This window comes from Pleurodeles waltl, chromosome 9 (genome assembly GCF_031143425.1).
Source record: "Pleurodeles waltl isolate 20211129_DDA chromosome 9, aPleWal1.hap1.20221129, whole genome shotgun sequence".
NCBI classification, from domain to species: domain Eukaryota; kingdom Metazoa; phylum Chordata; class Amphibia; order Caudata; family Salamandridae; genus Pleurodeles; species Pleurodeles waltl.
The window spans coordinates 161387890-161411358 of record NC_090448.1 but is presented as its reverse complement, the minus strand read 5'-3'; the positions used below and the strand labels follow the sequence as shown (position 1 = coordinate 161411358).

Here is a 23469-nt window from a genome sequence, read left to right as displayed (position 1 = left end):
AGTTTATTACACGGGAGAAAAATTGTAATTAAACATAACTCATCACCCCTGTGCCTCCGATGTCATTTTGAAGTGGTAACTTTCCTACATGCTGTCTGGCACTGCATGGCGAAGTGGGGAATTTGGGAAGATGCAGAAAGGATCAACAATGAGGTGATGGGTTCCCAGTTGTGTACATTGCACTACTAAAATTCACAGATGACCTATGCCTCTTAAGTTAGAAACTGTTCCTTGCAGTGGCCCAGATAGTTGTCAAATGTGACATAGCTCAAAAGGGATGATCGTCAGCCTCGCAGAGCATCATGAGACATGGCCTAGATGAGCCTAGGGTTTGAGACCCCAATATAGGAAACCAGGGGATTTCCATACTAACATATAGGGAGGTGTGGGGCTTGAGCCCAATACTGGGAAATTGATGGTTAAATGATACCCATTAGCTGTCAGTTGGCGAACGTGATCGACTGTTGCAAGCAGTAGTGTTGCTATCCAAATACGATACAACTGCATGCACTACAGAGACATCTTTTTAGATTGCAGCCTACCAGACAGTGCAGCTGAGGTTTGCTATAGACATCTTGGGGACTTTCAGAAAGTTAACCTAGGAATGCATTCTGCCCGTTGAGAACCATTGGCTTTGTGGTTTGTGTAAAGAAATGGCTCCCTGTTGCAGTTACCCCCCACTTTTTGCCTGATACTGATGCTGACTTGACTGAGAAGTGTGCTGGGACCCTGCTAACCAGGCCCCAGCACCAGTGTTCTTTCACCTAAAATGTACTTTTGATTCCACAATTGGCACACCCTGGCATCCAGGTAAGTCCCTTGTAACTGGTACCAAGGGCCCTGATGCCAGGGAAGGTCTCTAAGGGCTGCAGCATATCTTATGCCACCCTGGGGACCCCTCACTCAGCACAGACACACTGCTTGCCAGCTTGTGTGTGCTGATGAGAACAAAACGAGTAAGTCGACATAGCACTCCCCTCAGGGTGCCATGCCAACCTCACACTGCCTATGCAGTATAGATAAGTCACCCCTCTAGTAGGCCTTACAGCCCTAAGGCAGGGTGCACTATACCATAGGTGAGGGCACCAGTGCATGAGCACTATGCCCCTACAGTGTCTAAGCAAAACCTTAGACATTGTAAGTGCAGGGTAGCCATAAGAGCATATGGTCTGGGAGTCTGTCAAAAACGAACTCCACAGCTCCATAATGGCTACACTGAATACTGGGAAGTTTGGTATCAAACTTCTCAGAATAATAAACCCACACTGATGCCAGTGTTGGATTTATAAAAAAAATGCACACAGAGGGCATCTTAGAGATACCCCCTGTATTTTACCCAATTGTTCAGTGCAGGACTGACTGGTCTGTGCCAGCGTGCTGCTGAGAGACGAGTGTCTGACCTCATGCGGTGAGAGCCTTTGTGCTCTCTGAGGACAGAAACAAAGCCTGCTCTGGGTGGAGGTGCTTCACACCTACCCCCTGCAGGAACTGTAACACCTAGCAGTGAGCTTCAAAGGCTCAAGCTTCGTGTTACAATGCCCCAGGGCACTCCAGCTAGTGGAGATGCCCGCCCCCTGGACACAGCCCCCACTTTTGGCGGCAAGTCCAGGAGAAATAATGAGAATAACAAGGAGGAGTCACTGGCCAGTCAGGACAGCCCCTAAGGTGTCCTGAGCTGAGGTGACTGACTTTTAGAAATCCTCCATCTTGTAGAAGGAGGATTCCCCCAATAGGGATAGGAATGTGACCCCCTCCCCTTGGGAGGAGGCACAAAGAGGGTGTACCCACCCTCAGGGCTAGTAGCCATTGGCTACTAACCCCCCCAGACCTAAACACGCCCTTAAATTTAGTATTTAAGGGCTTCCCTGAACCTAAGAATTTAGATTCCTGAAACCTACAAGAAGACTGCTGAGCTGAAAACCCCCTGCAGAGGAAGAACAGAAGACACCAACTGCTTTGGCCCCAGTCCTACCGGCCTGCCTCCTGCCTTCCAAAGAAACCTGCTCCAGCGACGCTTTCCAAAGGACCAGCGACCTCTGAATCCTCAGAGGACTGCCCTGCTTCAAGAAAAACAAGGAACTCCCGAGGACAGCGGCCCTGCTCCAAAAGACTGCAACTATGTTTCAAAGGAGCAGATTTAAAGACCCCTGCAACTCCTCGCAAGAAGCGTGAGACTTGCAACACTGCACCCGGCGACCCCGACTCAACTGGTGGAGAACCAACACCTCAGGGAGGACCCTCCGGCGACTCCGAGACCGTGACTAACCAAAGTTGTCCCCCCTGAGCCCCCACAGCGACGCCTGCAGAGGGAATCCCGAGGCTCCCCCTGACCGCGACTGCCTGAACCTAAAGTCCCGACGGCTGGAAAAGACCCTGCACCCGCAGCCCCCAGCACCTGAAGTAACGGAACTTCTGTGCAGGAGTGACCCCCAGGAGGCCCTCTCCCTTGCCCAGGTGGTGGCTACCCCGAGGAACCCCCCCCTTGCCTGCCTGCACCGCTGAAGAGATCCCTTGGTCTCTCATTGAAAACCATTGAAAACCCAACGCGTGTTTGCACACTGCACCCGGCCGCCCCCGCGCTGCTGAGGGTGTACTTTTTGTGCTGACTTGTGTCCCCCCCCGGTGCCCTACTAAACCCCCCTGGTCTGCCCTCCGAAGACGCGGGTACTTACCTGCTGGCAGACTGGAACTGGGGCACCCCCTTCTCTCCATTGAAGCCTATGTGTTTTGGGCACCTCTTTGACCTCTGCACCTGACCGGCCCTGAGCTGCTGGTGTGGTAACTTTGGGGTTGCTCTGAACCCCCAACGGTGGGCTACCTTGGACCCAAACCTGAGACTAGTAAGTGATTTACTTACCTGATAAAACTAACAATAACTTACCTCCCCCAGGAACTGTGAAAATTGCAGTGTCCACTTTTAAAACAGCTTATTGTGTTTTATGTAAAAAGTATATATGCTACTGTGATTATTCAAAGTTCCTAAAGTACTTACCTGCAATACCTTTCAAATGAGATATTACATGTAGAATTTGAACCTGTGGTTCTTAAAATAAACTAAGAAAAGATATTTTTCTATAACAAAACCTATTGGCTGGATTTGTCTCGGAGTGTGTGTTCCTCATTTATTGCCTGTGTGTATGTACAACAAATGCTTAACACTACTCCTTTGATAAGCCTACTGCTCGACCACACTACCACAAAATAGAGCATTAGTATTATCTCTTTTTGCCACTATCTTACCTCTAAGGGGAACCCTTAGACTCTGTGCATACTATTCCTTACTTAGAAATAGTGCATACAGAGCCAACTTCCTACAGTTTGCAACTCACATTTTCTGGCTTTCAATTTGCTGGTTTTGTTTTAGGCTCCCAAAGTTCACTTTGTCCCTCCTGTTGACTACAAAGTGTTTACTATATCCATCTGCAAATTTCCCTTCTGTTAACAGGCCTTTAAATCTTCTTATCTTGTCACATTTGCAGTGCATTCAAAAACAGAGGTCAAACGTCAGGCGCAATGCGCTTGTTTACTTTTCTTTCAGACTTCAAAGTGGGAGCCGGATACTGGAGGTAGGTAGAGTTTTTTTCCTACCACATAACATTTAAATCAACTGTGTAAGCATTTTAGAATTTATCAGAATTAGTAACACAAATGAAGCACAATTTATTTCTGAAGTGTGCTGAAAACAAATACTTTAATATGATCAAAACAAACAGTTACCCTAAGTGATGCAATTTCCACACACTTGTTTGTGCAATGCATAGTTTTAGTAGTAGAGCTGTATGTCTGTGTAAATGTAAGGGTCTTGTGACTGAAAATGTGTTGTCTGTAACAGCAGTGCGCTATCATACAATGAATACTCTGCCTTATGTCACTCATCTCTACACTACACCACTCCACTGCACCACTACACCTTCACCACTCCACTGTACGCCACTGCAATCTATGCCTATTCACGCTACACCTCTCAACACTTTGTACCACTGTACTCTATGCCAGTGCACTGTTTGCCACTCTACACCACAGCACTATGATACTGCGCTCTTTGACACTTAAGTCTAGACCACACCAATCTACTCTGCACAACCCCACTCTACACCAGCGTACTCTACGCCACTCCGCAACACTGCACTCTATGCCAATGCACGTTACGCTAATGCACTTTACTCTCTAGCACCCACCCTATGGCCCTGCACTCAACACCATTGCGTGCTATGCCAATCCACCGTACACACCTCTGACCTACTCTGCATCATTGCACTCTATGCTATTACACTTTGCTACGCTACAACACTCCACTCTGTGCCACGCCACTGCACTCTGCATCACTGCTGTCACTCTGCTCCACTGCTTGCAGACTCAACACCACCTTGTGCAACTGCACGCAGACCCTCAAGTCTGCGTCACTGCACGCAAACACCAAACCCCGCTGCAACACTGTAGTGTACGCTACCCGGTGACTCACTATGCCAGTTCAATACAAAACACTCACTTCCACAACACTTTACTCTTCGCCATTCCACTCCGACACTCCATGCCACTCATCTATGCCACCAACTTTTAGCCATGCTGAACGGCAGCCACGCTGGTACACAACATGGCTAAAGCACATTAGCAAAGCCAATAGCTCTTGCATTTGCACAACCTATTGGCTTTGCACCTATGCTTGTTCTATTGACTTTATTTATCCTATTGTTAGTTTTCCTGTCATTCTATTGCAGATAAATGCAGTGCTGCCTTCAGTAGGTTTCTTATTGTATTTCATATTCTCCTTTACTTTGCAAAATGAAAACAATTTTTAAAAAAATGAAACAGGCGCAATTAATTTTGTTAAGCACCTAAAAACACGAACAAAAACTAACTAGGTTATTTACAGCTTTATTCTTGGGGTTGTCTATTTTTCCCACATTTGGACACCTATTTGCCAAAATTCAATCCTCATACCTTCTCAAATTCCAAACATGGTTATTTAATTGTTCATTATATAAGGACTGCGGGTAATTTTCAATTGCTCATGAGCACAGTAACTTTACTGTTCCAAAAAAATGCCGACATGCTTCGTTGAAGGGCATAGAATAGCCCAGTGTCCGGAGAGCAGATCGGCGTTCTCATATATGATTTCCAATTATTCATCATAAAACAGCAAATAATCAACTTCACAATTGTTTTTAAGTATTGCTTGTTGCCGGAGCCAGCAGCCGAGAGCAAAGGCAGGACGATCAACATAAAGCTGCAGTTTAGAAATCGAAACGAAACCTCGCTTTTCCTTCACCTATGGTCCCTTTTTCTACGTCAGCAGCGATAAGCAGAAATGATACTTATAGTAAGAGGTTTAATTTTTGTACTCTTTAGGAAATATATAACCTCTTCATTTGTCAACATATTCTGAACTACAGCTTTTTTCGTAGTTTGATTTGCATGAAACATAATCCAGTAACTTTTTGCAATATATCTCGCTGCTCTGTGGCATGTTTAATTTTGCACAAGAGATTTTACTGAAAATGCTTCACGTATGCTAACATCCTTTCTCCTTCACACAAAAGTGCAACGCACCAATTATTTAAGCAGTTTGTGGAGAGTGTAATGGTGAGACCATGTATTACACGGAAAAAAGTATCACCTGCCATTCATTATAAGGAATCTAAAGCGACCTCTGAGTTCCATAAACTTAAAGGGACTCTGCCTTCGGCCTCGTTCCTCTAAATGGTCCCATAACTCTCCAGTTTTCCTTATAATGGATGGCAGTGGGTACCTTTGTCTTACATCACTGCAAACGTAGAGGGGCCACACCCACGAATGCATCAAGCAGCATCCAAATATGAAATCAGGCAATATAATTAGCAGAGGTGCTTACTGGAGAAGGCCAAAACGTTTTATTTGAAATTATTTCGATCCTTTCTAACAATACTATTTGAACAATTAACTTCCTTTAGGAGCCTTGATCTGAAAAAGTTAAAACGGTTTTCTTTAGGTCAAATAATTAAATGATACACCAACAATTACAATTGTGCTGACCAACTTACTGTCAGAGGTCACCTGTGCTGACTCCATCAGCAACAATCTGATTCAAACGTTACCTTTACTGGTACTTGCTCAAGAGGACTTAAGAGCATATTAAACTAAAAAAAAAATCAAGTAATCTTTATCCTTTAGCATATTGGTTCCCAACCTTTTGACTTCTGAGGACCCCCACTTTATCATTACTGGTAACCAGGGACCCCACACTGAATCATTATTGGAATCTGGGGACATCCCACCGAGTCATTACTGAAAGCTGGAGAGCTAATCTGTTAAAATTTAATTTTCAAAGCAGTTGTGGAACCCCAGGGTCTGCGGACCACAGGTTGGGAATCACTGCAGTGTACCCATTCCCCTCAGTTAAATAAACAAACATTTTTAGTTCATCAGTTGAATTTAAATGATTTAAATTTTTAGCACTTTTGCAGACCGTAAAAATGTAGACCCAAGAAGCATTGTACGCCACCTCCAACATACACTGCTCTACGTAACGTTTGGCATATCTGAAGAGTCACTAGCTATTCAAAGACACTTTCAGAAATAAAAATCTGTAGCAATGCCCAAGCTGTAAGAAAGCAAAGAAGATGTGATCCGCTAGTTTAAGTGACTAAATAGCTGGCCTTGGATCCTAGCGGTACAAGTTCAAATCTTAGCTTAGGCACTGGACTCTAAAAGGTGAACTGCACAATTCCTTAAACATAGGACAAGCTAGTGTGGCAATTCAAGCATATTCACAGTTATTTGATATGGCAGAAACTCAGACATTAGAAGTGAGGGGTGTAGGATTGAAGCGCTGGAGTTATCTATTAAAGGGCAAAAGACCAATACTTGTACAAAGCAGGTAAAGGTTAATGCGCACATCACTGCAGGAATAGCAAACATAGCAAATGTCCTTCACATGAGACAGCAATATTGATCTGAAATGGTCATACAACGAATGCAAAGGGGTAAATAGAAGCCTGCTGACAACTACTGTCTTATGCACCCTCAAGAATGTTAAGCAACTCAAATAATCAATACGTATGGAAATGGAGGGGGGGGGGGTTCTTAGCAACTTCTTCCCTCTGTGGCTCAGGACCAGTGTGCAAATAATGGAATTAACAATGGCTTTATTAGCGCTCTTCAAAAATTACTACAACCAATATGTATCCCTTAGTTCATTACCAGTAATTTGCTAATTTAAAGATCCTATACAAGTTGACATTTTGACTAATCTTTGGGGTATGGAGATAATCCTGTGATGTGTAAATTGTATTGACTGAGATGAAAGTTGATTAAAACATTTAACAAGCATTTGCAGAAATGCAATGGGTCTCGCGTTTGCTAGAGTTAGAGCGATTACCATTGTAAATTCCTAACTGAACTTTTCTTGAACAAATTGAAAATGAATAGCAAAACAGTTGACTTAAGCGAGCCAATTTAAAGTGCCACGGCTGCCATGAGCATGAAGGAGACACACAAAAGAAAAAATAAGTTTGCTCACAGTCAACTGTATCGGCAAACGTGCAATTATCCATGTAACAGGGTCGATGGCCAAGGCAGTAACGAAACTGCCCCAACGAGGGACAAACTTAAAGCATTTACCAATGATAACAAAGGATTTTTGAAAGGCAAGCCCATAAACGAGTGATAGTGCAGTGGGCGTGGTTAAAAGCCCACAGTTGGATTACAACAGGCCAGATTGCTTGCACGCTCAACCTAAAAATTACTTCAACTTCTTTCCAGATAATTAAAAAATTACCAGTTTGTGGTTCTTTCTTTTTTTAGACTGAACAAAATGGCATTGAGGACTTAAAACACAACAGTACATGGCAGTGACTATTAAGCATGTGGCTGTAGAACACAAACACCATGAAGTATACCTTCATAAGATCCAACTTCAAGGAGAGTTCCACTCTTTTCAAGCTCCCAAAACTCTGAGACACTTAGAAACTGATAGTCCACATCAGGCACTTCTCCTTCGCGGGGAGGACGTGTTGTGCCTAAAAGAGAAAACAGAATAATAATTTAATGAGTTATATTTGCATAAAGGACCCATAATCGCATTAGATTGATTGAACAATACAATACAACAAACCTAATTATACCTTATTGTTTGAATATCTGATTGCAAGAAACACCATCAAATTAGTTGGAGCAAAACTAAGCCACTGTTGAAAACAGTGAGGTTGACTACCACGGAAACAAATCTACTACACAATGAAAAAAATAAAATAATGAACCAGGATTATTGTGCACACATGGACACCCACAATGTTCCAGTCATGAAGCAGCTGTACTAGTTCCAATCCAAGAAAGAATACTTTAAAAACTCTCACCATAAAAACAGTGATTTATGGAGACATCAAGACCCACATCTCCAACTCACCACATCAAGTATCTTGCTTCCCCAGATGCTCTGTACAGCATAGATCATTGCCATAGCTTACTACAACCACAAGCAACAGGTTCCTCAAAGGGCCCTGCAACTACTTCAATACAATAGTCTTCAACAACAAAAACAAAACAAAAAACAAAAACAAAAAGGCACACCACTCCCAGCAACACAAATGTATATAAACTGGTAACATTCTAATTTCTAAAACCTAGGTTTTAGTTTTCGGGGTTGTACTAATGACATACTCCAATGGTTGGTATTTTGCCTATAGGTTATCTGGAAGAAACGTCCAGGAGCGTTTCTATTATTAGCTAGCAATAATCTAACAATATCTCTGAAGCATTACTGAAAACAATAAAATGGTGACGGGGCAACATAAAAAAAAGAATTGTGTTAAGAGATCATGAAAACCAAATCACCACCCAAGTGGTAAGATACCAATTAGAGGCCATATATGCAATTCTCAAAAGGATAAGCATGAGTAACACCAGTACAGCAGGATTTTACTGTCTTCCAATACGCCAATGTAGGAAAAGCTAGAGGGGCACGTTTCTCTAGCATTACATTTGGAAGAACATTTATAGAATGGAGTTCGCCACTTTCACAAAGTTATTCATATTCACACATGAACACAAGAGCTCCTGCCTTCAATTTCACATCTTGATTTTGTTTTCAAACAAATGTAGAACAAATAATTCCATGGTGACATTAAAAAGCATCTTTTAAATGAATTGAGCATGGAAGAGCCTGCTGTTCGCTTAAAGGTCACTGCTCCTCATTGGTGATTCCTGAATTCTGGTCATTAGCAGTGCAGGAGTGGACGGTATTCAGCTATACCCAGGATGCAGCAGCTATTATCGAGTTTGATCCACTCTGGCCCCCATGAAATATGCTCAATTTCTCCCGATGTAATTAGCCCGACACCAGGACACATTCAGCACATGCACGTTGCCAGCTCTTTTCAGACTGGACCATAAAGTCCACCTTCTCCAAGAACTAAACCACCTCTACAAAACGGTGTGTTTACTCCAGGGCCTCATTTTACCCTTCTCCCCACCATGTATTCACCAGAGGACTTAAACCATTATCACACACTCATTCAAAGCTTGAATGAAATTGGAACTCCAGGACCTCTCCGTTCTAGATATGCTCCTTCTGGACAGGAAGAATACAGGCAGTTAGTCTGTCCCCCTACTGCTCAGACGCCCGCATTCTCATCTGTGGAGTACCGCAAGTATCCTTCCTCATCCGGACCCTATTCAATATATAATGATCGTGCTCACCAGCATCATCCACTCATGTGACCTCAAATTCCTCTCCTATAGTGACACTCCGTTCCTTCTCATCTGAGACTTAACACCTAGATCATGCTTGCCAACTGCATAACCAAAGTTGCCGGCTGGAAAACACCAATGTTTCACACCAAATACCGACAAGACAGATGTTTACAACTTTGGGGAGAACCAGGCACCATGGACTCAACGTGGTGGATGGCTGACCTCAGACCTATACTCAACCCCATATCCTACACTAAGAACCTTAGGATTGTCATTGACAACCAATTCATCTCAACAGCTGACAATTAATTCAACTTAATAGCTTAAGTCAACACAGTCCTTGCTTCCTACTTCCACGCCCTGAAGTCGCCAAGGGAATTCTTCAAAGGACTCCCAGCCTGCACCCACAAAACAGTCACCCATTGCCTCGTCATAAGGAAGCTGGTCTATGGAAATATCCTCCGTCAGAACCAGCAAACAACTCAATAGCAGACCCCAAACATTCAGAACTCAGAAGCCAGTCCCATTCAACCAATGATGCATTGCCATGCCATACGCACATCACGCCTAAGAGAGCTCCACTGGCTTGCCATGTAAAATTAGTCTAGTACAAATTCCTCAGACACAGGCCCAATCTACCTTAAACTACCAAATCTTTCCACAAACCTACCAAACACCCTGCTCACTAAGACACCTACTTCTAAATATCCCACACATGTCCAGAATCAGAGCCTGCAGTCATGCTTTCTTCTATATCATTTCCAAAGCCAGGAACAACATGTTTCTACAAATCGGAGCTACCTCTTCCAGCCTTGAGTTCTGGAAGAAGCTGGAATCCTGAATCTTCGAATAGTCTCGCAAGTCAGCCCTTACCCAGGCCAGACTCATTACTTTCAGCACAAGGATACCACTCAAGGCTGATAGTGTGCTTTACAAATACATCTAACATAACAAAATGTAATGCATTGGTTGAGGTTCTCAGTACTAGTAAGACATTATTTACTAATACCCAAAGGAACATTTTAGCAACCTTTGAAGAAAGAGGTAAAACATAAGGTTCTAAAGCCATCCCTTGCAGTTTGCATGCAGCTCCTCCTTAATGTCCGCTCATAGCTCACTGTGCCTTGATAAGGCACGCAACTTGAGAACTGCATGCAACAATAATCTGTGTCAAAGCAGTAACATACTTAGTTGTCTGCATAAAATACAAACCTGTGCTATGCATATTACACCATGTACTTTTCAGCAGGCACATTAAACCCTGTGTTTATAGTTAAAAACTTAACAGACTAACACGGACATCTCCAGCAAGTACAGGATTCACCAGAGTTATCTTACCATTGTTATCCCCTGAAAAATTCTTGGCACACAAAGATATCTGCAACAGGTGCCCTAACCCCGTAATGCAAACTCTTTGCAACCAATTAAGACAAAAGGTTTACTGTCAAGTGTTGCAAATTTGTTTGCTGCAATGTTTAGAAAAAAAGAAATGTTTACGTTGACTGTCTGGCACTGCTTTTCATGTCTCCGCCCCTAGTGACTCCATACCCTTCTGGTTGCCACAACTTATTCCCTAATTTATGGGTTCCTGGAGTAATTTAGTGTTTTTTTTTTTTTTGTTTTTTTTTATGTCAGCACTGTTTATGAGACATCTATACCACTAATTGCAATGTATATTTGTATAACAGGTAGATTAGATTTATGAGTTTGCCATAAAATCTATAGGGCTTTGAATGTCTTGCAACTGATGGATGGGCCGTCACTTGTGATACTGGAAATACAGGAGGCTTAATGTTTACATCACACTGGAGAAACATGTTAAGTGTATAGCAGGCACTTGAAATTATAGTTTTATACTATCAGGGTCGGACTGGCTTGTAGGGTGACCTGGCAGTGCCCTAGATGCTGGTCTGATAGATCAGTGTATAGGGTTGGTTGCTTGGCTGGTACCGGGCCTGTACTACGGTATTACCCCAAATATTGCCTTCCTCTTCTACCTTGCAAACCACTTATAAAGCATGTATTTACAAGTTTAAACCTGCCCTGAATAACAAACGTAGGCCATGTATTAAGCTATTTGATAATTGGGGGGGGGGGGGGGGGGGACTTAATTGGGTGCCGCCCCTACCTTACACCCCACTCACTCTGTAAACTATACTAACAGCTTGTTTTTTTTATCTAACGCTTCATACCACACTTATGCCGTTGCTAAGCGCTGAAAATAACAGGCATTACTAATAATCAATTTAATGACAAGGGATTTACTCATCTATCTCAGAAGTGTGAAAGTTCGAGCTGACCTCATCCGCACTAAAACTCTTGACCTGCAGATCAACCCACTGAGCGCCAGCTGTGTCGGTCACTTTGGCATTACTTGATACAGTGACAAGTGTCACTGCAGGGCCATTAGATGATTGGTGGGGCCGCGTTACCCAGGCACAACGCTATTTCAGAGCCCCGCAGTCATACAGCATTCATTTATATATCTTAAGGCGGCCAAGCAGTGAAAATAATTCACTAACAGTCACCATTCTAAAACATTATTTTGTTAGATGTCAGCTTTGGAGTTGAGACAAACAATTCATTCACCAGACATAACTAGCCCGGTCTATTTAACGGCGAGGCATCCAAGATCAGCATATTGCACCAGATGCTCCGAGCTCGCTGACCAGGACTTCGCAAAAACATCTGAAATGCCTGGTACACTGCACATGTCGAGAAGGAACAGAAGCTCCAACACATCATCAAAACTACCAAAGTCAATCTTTTATTGAAAGAGAATACATCGAAAGACCTAAATCGGACACACGGACCCATTAGAAAAAAAAAAGAAAAAAAAAAAATGATAATGGGATGAAAGAACAATTTTTTGCTAGCTGTAAAATTAATCACAAAAGCCTAGACAAGTACATCTCCCCAGACAGCCATGAGCACAGCATTCAGACGGGCCGAAGACGCATCCAATTAAAAGAGCCAGTCACAGAACCTTTAGTGATCTAGCCGCATACAAGAACACATTTAGTTAGAAAAATATGTATACAGGCAGCAAAAATGGCAGACTAGAAATGAGGCACCCCCACACTTGTGGAGATGCAAATGAGATTTCCATTTCCGGAGTTATATTCCCGATGTCCTATTCTTGCCCTTGGAAAAAAGATAACAAAATGTCACGATTGCAGCCTGTTTAAGGAGTGGAGCTTCAAGTGGGTGGTATGGAATGGGGCTGCAGCTCTGTAAATGGCAGAGCGTTTTCTAAAGAAGCTTGTAACAAGGGTCCTCTGGTCATAAGTCCTCACTAGATACCGCGTGAAACAGACCATTAAAAAATTCAAACGTGAAGGGCATGTTTCACGAGAATATCAACCATACTCTTCAGTGCTGTGGAACAGCATGCAGTGCCCACAGAAAATTAAAAATGGTTGTCACTAGCCAAGAGTTTCACCCCAAAAAGAAAAGGAAAATAAAATATCACACTGATCCCTGAGGTCAAACAAACAATCAACCAGGGCCACTGTGTAAGACCGACACTAAGGTGGGGGCTGCAGGGGCCAGTTTTAAGTGGTGGTACTGTTATCCTACTAGATTTCTCTGCCACCTTGGACATCATGAATCATACCACCCTCATCCCTCAGTGGAGGAAGTTATCAATAATAGTTTAAAATGGCTCAAGTACTTTGTACTGCTTCATACAGTCCTTTCGCCTTTTAGGGGTTTCAGAACACAACTTCCATCGTGGGGCCCCAAAGGGATCTTCTCTGTCCTGCAAGCTGTTTAATATCTACATTAGACCGCGAAGCTGCTGCCGATGATGATTCCGCTGCTCTGCTGTATCTGATGCTGATGACAGGCAGTTTTTACTCTGCCTTGACAAAGAAGCCTCAACTCATGCACTGGAGTGTCCACTGACCATCCAGCCAAGGGTTGGGACACTACATCACCCAACTCCAGTGCCAGCAGGACCAAGACAGTGACCATGGGGATTCAGAGCATTAAATGTAGCATGACTAACAATGGAAGAAGCTTATCTCCTGTACTTAACTGGGAAATTTCTGGGTGATCACCTTCAAAATTAATTTTCCCATAATTGCACAAAGCAACTCTGGGAGAGATGTAGGTTATGAAAACTGTAACGGACACAAAGTCCAAGGCTTGAACCTGTACTCGTTTACTTTCGAAGTTTCAATAATACGAACAGAACTACCTAGGGCTGCACAGAGATATTTTGTCAAACTATAGAGAATCCAAAATCAGTAGAAATAATATTTTACTCACAGAATTTTAATCATTTCTCCAGTGCAGTTTGCACTAGCAGAACAGCGCCAGGCGACTTTCAAAATCTACTGTTAGATCACAGGGCTTACTAACTGGCCTGACCGGGGCTTCTTTTTGGACCAGTCCCAAGTGTTTGACCAAGGGGTACATAAGGTACCTCCTCAGCAGACGCCATTGCTCCAAGAGCTAGTTGCTCCTTTACTCAAAGCCCACCCCACAACTGTTAACATGTAACCCGGTGGGCATGCCTTCCATGGTGCAAATAAGTGGAATGATCTTCAGTTTTTCGTGTGGTACACTTAACACCACTGTAGGTTTAGAAAAGTTTTAAAATTCTAATTATTTTGTACCAAGATCAGGCATTGGGACAGATGTTTTCTTCTGCTTTGGTTTCATTGTTCAAGCTAGTACTGGTAATAATAAATCTTTCACAGGCCTTGCTTTAGAACACAAATATTTACAAAGGGGTAGAGCATGCTCGGCAAGCACAATTAATATAAAGAAACCCTTCCAGATGTTTTGTATGTCTATTAAACACGGATATCTCGACGTTTTGGCATGGGTTTAGCCTTGGTGGATCTACGCTGGACATCGTGGTTTTAAGAAATTTCCAAAGACTACCAAAGACACACTTATGACATTGGGCAGAGTACCAAGTCCAAGACAACAACAGTCCCAAAGCTGGGAACAAAGCAACACATGCAGATAGAGGTTGAGAAAGCTCAGGTGTTGGTTGTGGCTCAAATGTTCATCTTCGCTTGCCCGAATTCAGGAAAAGGAATTGGCTAGAATGGAATGAGAATCTTATGTATAGATGGCACACTGCAGGACACCTGCTAAAAAGTGGCAGATGTCCCATACTGAGAGTGGACTGATGTTAACAGCTCTCCAAATTAGGCAGACAGAGTCTTCGCAACTTTTCAGTAGATGTTCTGATCCACCGAGCTCTAAATAAGGCGCTGAATCTTTCATTCTTCTCGCTGGGGCACTTGAAAGGTGCAATTTGTATTTGTTATGAATGCATTCAAGCAAAATAACAGATTGTACGAGGGGTCTGGACTGTGCCTTCCAAATAAAGTTTATGACCTGTGAATAGTTCTACTTCAAGTAGTCTGTTTTAAGAACAATGCTTGTTAATCTGTGAACTGGCATCACAGGAAGGACCTGGCTACTTACTGGCCTCGATCACAGCTAGGGATCTGTGGGTATCAATTGTTACAGGTAAACTTTCGTACAATAAATGGTCCTCCTAGAACCATAGATTTCCAACAGTACCAGATTCACTACTGGGATGTACATAAACATTTTGTAGGGGCACAATTAACGGCTTGAACAGTCACAAACTTATAAGATGTGGTCTTTAACAGTTTTTGGGGCTTTTTCCAACCGGTCAGTATACAAAAATTATTCATGACACCACCAGACTTGAGGGTTTTACAGGATAAGAGTGTGAAGTGAACACTCCCAAGTTTCGAGTGAGTTTGAGGAAAAAGGAATTCCAACACCATGTGACCCATCAAATCTGGAGCTCCCTCATGCCTGAGAGCACCACATCTTCCTAAAAGGAATGAACCCCATCTGCATGGCTCTCCACTCAATAGTTAAACTTTCGCTCCCAGCCATCAGCTTTCCAAAAAGCTGGAGGCATGCTGCTACAACTAATTCTCCTCATCAAGAAGCTGACTTAATGACCACTGATAACTACCAGTCCATCTCTTCTACCAAACACCACCAAAAAGCCTAGAAAAAAATGGTCAACACTCCCCTTGCTCGCTCCCGTGAGACCACCCTCCTCTTTGACTCTGCTAAATTGGGTTTTAGACCCAACCACAGCACAGAGACGGCCATTATTGCAGCCACAGACAAAGACAACAAGGAAGACATAGCACTAATCCTCCTGAATCGCTCAGAAGTTTCAGTGCCAGGCCCAAACTTATGTCCAGGAGGATGGAATGCAGAATCTGCCCTACAAAGGGTCTACTCCATCACTGGATGCTCTCAAATCGTCAGCCTTGTCCCCTTCCAGTCAGATGCCTCCAAACTGATCTGCAGAGTCCCACACTGCTGCTCCCTGAGCTCCACCCTCTTCAATGTCTACATGACCTCTCACCTCCATCATATGATCACATGGCCTCAGCAGTCTCCCACATAGATTACACCGATTTCATTCTCTCCATCTTAGAAAATGCTCTAACCACACAATCCAACTTCCTAAAGTGTAGATCTGGCATAGAAGACTGGATGAAAAGAAGCTTCAAGCTAAATGGTCACAAAACCGAAGTAGTTCACACCTCTCCATGATCCAAACCTGGTAGTCCAGCACCCCACGACATGCACCCATCCCCAAGCAAAAAACAGCAGGAACCTGCATATCAAAATCAACCGCGAAATCTGCATGGCCAGCCAAGCCAACACAATAGTAACAAAGTGTTGTCATACATTCAAGATGCTTGAAAAAAAAAAAAAAATCTTTAAATGCCCCCCCCCCCCCCTGGACAACCACGGGACATTCACCCAAGCACACCTCACCAGCAAACTAGATGTCAAAACCCTCCACATAGGCATTATCACCACGCTCACCAACAGATTAAGTGTTTAAAAAAAAAAAAAAAACAGCTACCACACTCAACCTCTCCATGAGCACAGATCTCCAACAGTGACGGTTGGCCTGCATTTATAGTAGTGGGGCAGGTGAACTATGGATGATAAAATAAAAAAATAGCACTTGTCTTAATGGCACACAGCATGGCAAAGCTCCAACGTGGGGCCTAGGAAACTGCACTAACCAATCCTGGTGCTGCTGTCATGCTGTTAAGCAGCATGAGAGAAGAATCAGGATTGGGGGTGTGGCCTATTTCAGTGCTCTTAAGAGAACTGGAGGCCTGTGCTTTCTCCAATCCAGCTGCCTTAAGATACCTGGGTTAGAGAAGTTTAAAATGCACATATATGGCTGGCTGACACAAGACGAACGGCCAAAGGGAAATGCACACTTTAAACTAAAGTGCAGAGCTCCTTGCTGCCACTCGGCAGCAATAGCCACGTCCCGTCCTGAGGCACTGTTCATGAAGGGGTGCTGAATAATAAAATGGTAATAAATAAACTTTATTACCACTTTATTTTTCAGCCCTGGGGGGGGGGGGAATTTTTTTTTTTCTTTTTTTTTTTTTGAGGGGTGATGCTCTTCTGCTCTCACGGGAGGAGCCACTCCTGATATCCAAACACCTCACGCTTCCACTGGCTCCTGGTCCAGAAGCAACACCTTCACACTCCTCTCACCCACATTCAAAGCACTCAAAAATGTAGGCCTGGCATTCCTCAACAGCATCGACTTCCACACCCTTAAAAGACACCTCCAATCAGGTGGGAATTCCTCATCCACATACTTGAATATGGAGGGCAACGCTTTCTCTCACTGTGCCATGTCCATCAGCCAGCCACCACCTTTGTTAGCAACAGAAGTAAAAAATAAAAAAATAAAATTAAAAAAAAGGCAGGTTTTTTTTTTCCACTTCCCAGAAAGATGGAAACCCACACACATTATTAGTCATAATGCTGTAATTCAGAGTTTGCACTTTCAAACCTTTGTATGTGAATCAGACCAATAAGCGACAGATCTAGAACGTAAAACCCTATCAGGTCTTTGACAGTTGCCCTTATGGTCTGTTGGTACAATAAAAGCAGGCCGGAATCTGAACTTGTAAAATGACAAGACATGCCACATCAACTCCATCACCTGGGAAAATCCAGGATTTTATTGGACTGTTTATTGTTCACATGAGATTTTCAGGTAATTTTTTGTGAATGAATCAACTTAGCGAGATGCCTGCTTGTCACAGCAGTAACATGAGAAGACAAATATTCAAGGGCAGAAAGGAAAGTACGGTGCGTTGCTTGCTTCAGACTTCCTGTCTCACTTGCTATCTATTCCCATGACAACCAAAATGGGTCATATCGACAAATTATTTCATAGGATCGTAATCGGACTTCATGTTCATATATTGGTATTTTAAAAACAAGAGTACACAATATTTGAAAAGTGCTTAGATGCTATTTGCTGATTAACGCTTGTTGGCTCCACTTAAAGTAGTCACCATTGTCAGAGAAAATACAAGCTATCTGAACAGCTTTTAAGGGTTTATGCACGAGCCGGGAGATGGGACAAGCTTTTGTAAAATACATTTTTATTTTAAACATTGCAATGAGGCCTCCATATTACATAAACAGAAATTTAAAAAAACCACACAGGAACAAGTTAAACCACTCCGGAACAATTTTGTTTTTTTTTAAAACTTGGTTTTGATTCTACATACAAGGAAAGTACAGATTTTTGCCATTTTCATGATATTTTTATCGGTCTTGACATGAAAGTCCAGCAGACTATACCTGCCAAAGTTAAGATTACCTTTTTTGTGGCTCTACGATTCTCAGAAAATGGGGAAAAAACATTAACTGTGTCCCTGTGCATGGTCTGTTCGAAGTATCTTAGACCCATTTCTACAAAAATACCTAGCACTGGCAAATACAATAGAACTGGCTTTCACATTATGAAGGTACGAAAGACGATTAAAAAATGCAGACTGCGAAAAAAGATGATTGCTTGATGCATCAATGCATATATCACAAGAAGAATTTAACTCGGGAAGACTATGTCCATTTTGAATTGCAACGAAAGGAGAATGAATACATTCATACACAAATGGAGCAGAGACCAGTCTCACCATTTATACGATAACTGTTTTGGAAGAAATCGTTCTGTAGAGAGCTGTGACATCAGCACATTTTGTCCCTCAACCTTTGTCTTCACCCTGGTTTTGTGTGTGTTTGTGTGTGTGTGTGGGGGGGGGGGGGGGGAGGGGCACTTGTGGGCATGGGACTGACTTGTGCTTAGGCAAATGAAATTTATGAAACCTATGTGGATGGAATGGTAAAATGTCCATGCAACGAGTTAGTTAATTGTGGCCTATTGTGGGTTTATGAGCTATGAAACAGTTTGCTTTCTAATGCATGATTCTCACACATTCATGTGGCTCCACATTGTTGCGCACTAATGCTTGGATGGCTCGGAACCAGTTTTGGTTGGTTCTCTTTCAAATATTTTCAGGCTGCTCTCCGGATACAGCCTCTGTACAGTGTGACAGCACCCAAAGATTGTAGCATAGGGGTGAACTCCAAGCATAAGCATGGCTAAGTGAAGTGAGTTCTCTGGCTGTCTGATTACTACTTCAGGTAGGCATGGCTGAAATAAAAAATAAAAAAAGAGGGGCATGGTCTGCCTAGAAACCTCCTCGTCTGAAAAGCTGCAGTCACACCTGTCGCATCTACCAAATGACACTGCTTAGGAACAACTAAAACAACAGCTTTTTGCCAACAAAGACTTTATGGAATTTATGAAGGCAGCCCGGTCTTCATCCTCCTTCACATCAGTGGCTAGGTCTCAACCCCAGAGCCAAAGGAATGCAGGCAATACACTTCCTCAGTATGAAGACGTTATCCTCCACCTAAAGGGCAATACTACACCAAGGGGACCCAAAATGACCCTTTCTAACTCTAGTACTCAGACTTATAATGCACACAAAGCCCGACTACCCTACTTGTGATAAATACACACCTACTCGGCATGCACACAGAATTTCAGTACAAGATTCTGTGTTTCACAAAACCACCGAACTTTACATAAGAGGAGTTAGAAGATTATGCTCTAAATTGGCACAGTGCTGAAGCATGTGTCTTAAGACATTTTTAATGAGTGTTTGTGTTTTGAATAATGAATTTATGTATAAAATGAATAAATGTAGGAAAATAATGCATGCGTTTGAAAATGTGACCTTGAAGAATGGCCAATGTTCACGAAATGTACTAATTAATACTTATGAAATATTGAAAATGTATTAGATTAATGTAGTAATATGTCATATTTAGGGTTATGAAGTATGCTCTAGCTTATTAATTGTAGGCTTTAACTTAGGGAGTGTCTTGGCCTAATTTTGCCAGGCCTCATGCAGAAGCTGTATTTCTTAGCATTTAATAAAATGCTGACAGAGTGAACTAAACTGTGAAAAGTACATTGTCTTATTGAAAGTGCTCAACCAAAGCTTTCTGTGGGAACCGACAGACAGGAGATGTCTCTAGCAATGTAACTACTTATATGTAATGTGTGTGAGATGTACTTTCCCAGGACGCGAACAATGAAGACACTGACTGGAGATACAACAAATTTGTTACGTGACGAGCCAGATTAGGAGTACATCGTAAAGTGGACCAACCAACTTCGTGTGAAGAGTGAAATATTAGAATTCATAGACTTGGTATAGAAATATTATTGGGCAGTGTATAAACGTACGACTAATTGACCAATAGGGAATTAGGGGATAGTTTAGGTGACTTTGATATAGCAACGCAACATAGGGAAAAGACTTCACATCTTACCCTGTTATGAGATGTGATTTGAGAGAAGAAGAGACTTGAGATTCTGTTATTGGGCTCATACTCTCTAAGAGCCTGATGCTTTGCTGATTGATTGATGACCGGAGGACGAAGACTGATTGTGCTTGCTGACCCATACCGTGGAGAGGTAGATTTGACAATGTGACTGAATTGCATTTTTATACCTTTCCTTACTGGGTACCAACTGAACGGTCTTGATAGCTTCCCTAGCTAGATGTTTTTCTAAATTTGTGTTCCAAATTGTTTTGCATTAAGTACAACATGCTGATGCTAATCTGGGTTAGATGAGGGTATTCACATGATGACTGACGAATTACAAGGACTAATGTCTGACGAGTTATCTTGCTGAATTCTATGTATCACATATCTTTATTGCAGCTGTCTCTGCTTCTGATTTGCATCATTGCCTTAGAATGTGTTGTGATTCAAGCTTTCATTAGATTGCATTTCTTCTGACATTTTGGTTAACCAGTATTGTTCTTCTGTGTTTCATTTGATTTTGAGATTAATCTACCTGATTTTAGCATTGTTAATACAAGGGAAATAAACGCACTAAACTTATGCTAAAGGTCTGGCTATTCATGGCTGAAAGGTCATGGTGCGTGATATTTACTGACTATTGATATCGACTAATTATTATTGTGCATGTATTGGAGCTATGGCGAGAACATCTTTAACTAAAAGATTAAATCGACCTAGTTGCGTCCCTTTTTAAGTTTACTTATTAAGGCCAGACACGCTAACAGCTAAAAGGTCTGGCCACACTACAAATTCACAAAATAGTACAAAAGGGCACCCCATGTTTATTTGATGTTCAGGAGAATGCCAGTAGTCCACTCCCTGGTAAGACGACACTTGATGCACTCTCTCCATGTTATAGGACAGGTCCAACCAAGAATCTTGCATTGTCAAAGAAAGGCTTGACCGAGCTCACTAGATTAGTGAGATGACCGGGCCAAAATGAAATTCAAGCTATCAGCTCCATAGACAGTTGGGCACTTAGGGCAGTGGTACACAGCTTTTCACCAAGAAGGAGACATTCCCATCCCATCAGAGACATGTGTGGGAAATAAAAATGAAGCAATTAGCCCTGGTCTGCATGATGACAATTATTAATTTAGTGGTCTTATTTTTAAGTACCTCTAAGCATCAGTGGAATCTTTGACACGTATGTCCATCTTTTAGGGTATACATCCATCATCCGGATGTGCTCATTAATTTGGGCCATGTTAAAGAACTCATATTAGTTCACAACAGACTATATTCACATACCACTGGCTTCATACGTAAACATGATCTGCTATGGTGAGAATGAGAAACGAGGTCATAGGAAACTAAGTGTCAACACCAATACCACCAGAATTGGTGGACTGGAATAGGCACCTAATCCCAAAGTGTACAGCAAGGGAAAGGCACATACAGCTACTCATGCAAGGTACATATGCAACCCAAATAAAACCTTAAAATGTGTTTCATAATTCATACTGTGCATACGACTCCAAGCTCTAGAGCTCATCCAGTAACCATGGAGTGCTAAAAATAGACTTCCGCAAAGGCGGAGAATTCTCAGGGACCATCTATGAATAGCAAAACTTGGGCATTGGGCAAAACAATGGCAACCCCTACCGTGCCTTGATGCCCTGGCGAGCTGTTCGCTCATCACGACGCTGGCAGAGTACAGTTTCCCTCACTCATTATCCTTCAGCACACAAAGGCAGTTGTCTCGACACGTGAAGAATACCTTTTGTGTTTAGGTTACGAGGGAGAGGCGCATTTAATTATTGATTGCATTGAGCCAGGCTCATAGAATGCATTATGCATGGAGGAGAACAGCACAAGGAAAGATTATTCTCCTGCCCCTGTCAATTTAAACTCCAGCTCCCTTCAGCTAATTCATACTGTTCCACGTCTTGATCATCACTTACTTCTGTGCTTCATGCAAATCACATTTATTTTAATTTTCGCCAAGGCCCGCTGGGGCTATGGTTCATTGGCACCCTGTTTTTTGTTCCATCAGGCTGCCCCCTCATTCCCGCACAGGCTCAGAGTTACTTACCTATAATCACAAAAAATCAAAACTAAGATCAAGGAAGATATAGCAACAGGAACAACAACAACAACATTCCAAAATTAGGAGATTCGAATTTTCGGTCCTATCCGACTGCATACTAAGTTGAGGACTGTCAGGCACTGGCATTAACTTGAGCGAATGTTGCAAAACTAGCATTTCATGAAATAGCGAAAAAGCACGAGACCGAGTGCCCGCCTCCCTCTGGTCACCTTTCCGGAAGAGCAGCCATCTGCTGGATAGACTCCGAGTTGCCAGAAGGCGTTTAAAAGCGTTTGCACATGACATTGGAGGGTTGCACAAGGACGACAGACTGTGCCAAAGGCATACCCATTGAGGTACCGCAGAGATAAAGGGAAAATAGTGGCAAAAATAATTATTAAATGTAAGCTGAAAAAAAGTGGCGTCTCTAGATGTGAATTTTTGAGACCCATATAAAACTAATACGGCCACCACCTATAAAGCTTTCACATCACAAGTTCAAACAACATTTCCAACCGACTGTTTATTTCAGTGAATATACAAAGGTTAAATTAACATTATAGTAGGGAGACAACGGCCGTTTTAATGCAACATTTTAGGCGATTAAAAAAAACCCTGGCAATCACCATTTATTCCATGTAACTTATGCCCCCTGCCATGCACGATCTTGTCAGAAATGTCATTTTAAATGCCATCTAGGATGTTAGAACAAATCATGAGTCAGGTAATGTGATGTCATAAGCAGTCATAAGCAGTGCATTGTGATGGAAGTACCAGATGGCTGACAGCCCTAACAGTGACCTCTGCCAATCAGATTGTTCTATTTTTTTTTTTTATTATTATTATTTTTTTTTAAGTTGCATGCTCCCAGGACTCCCGCGAGAGTTCCACAAAGTCAATTGTCCAGACATACATACATTTTAAACCTTAATTTCTCTCAAACTACTGAATGAATTTACACCAAATCACAAACAGCATGCTTTCTGGGTAAAGATCTAGCTTTCGTCCAAATTTTCTGTAATTCCGTACAGTCA

The 23469-nt window shown here is 42.5% G+C and overlaps 1 protein-coding gene across 22 annotated transcripts in view; it reads right to left on the bottom strand.

The window, feature by feature from the left end:
- Positions 1-23469, bottom strand: part of MAGI1 (membrane associated guanylate kinase, WW and PDZ domain containing 1) — a 1074483-nt gene that overhangs the window by 283395 nt on the left and 767619 nt on the right. For all 22 annotated transcript variants that reach the window (XM_069206485.1, XM_069206495.1, XM_069206490.1 and 19 more), the window contains one exon: positions 7878-7997. In XM_069206485.1, the coding sequence (XP_069062586.1) occupies positions 7878-7997 (120 nt within the window). The remainder of the gene's footprint in view (positions 1-7877; positions 7998-23469) is intronic.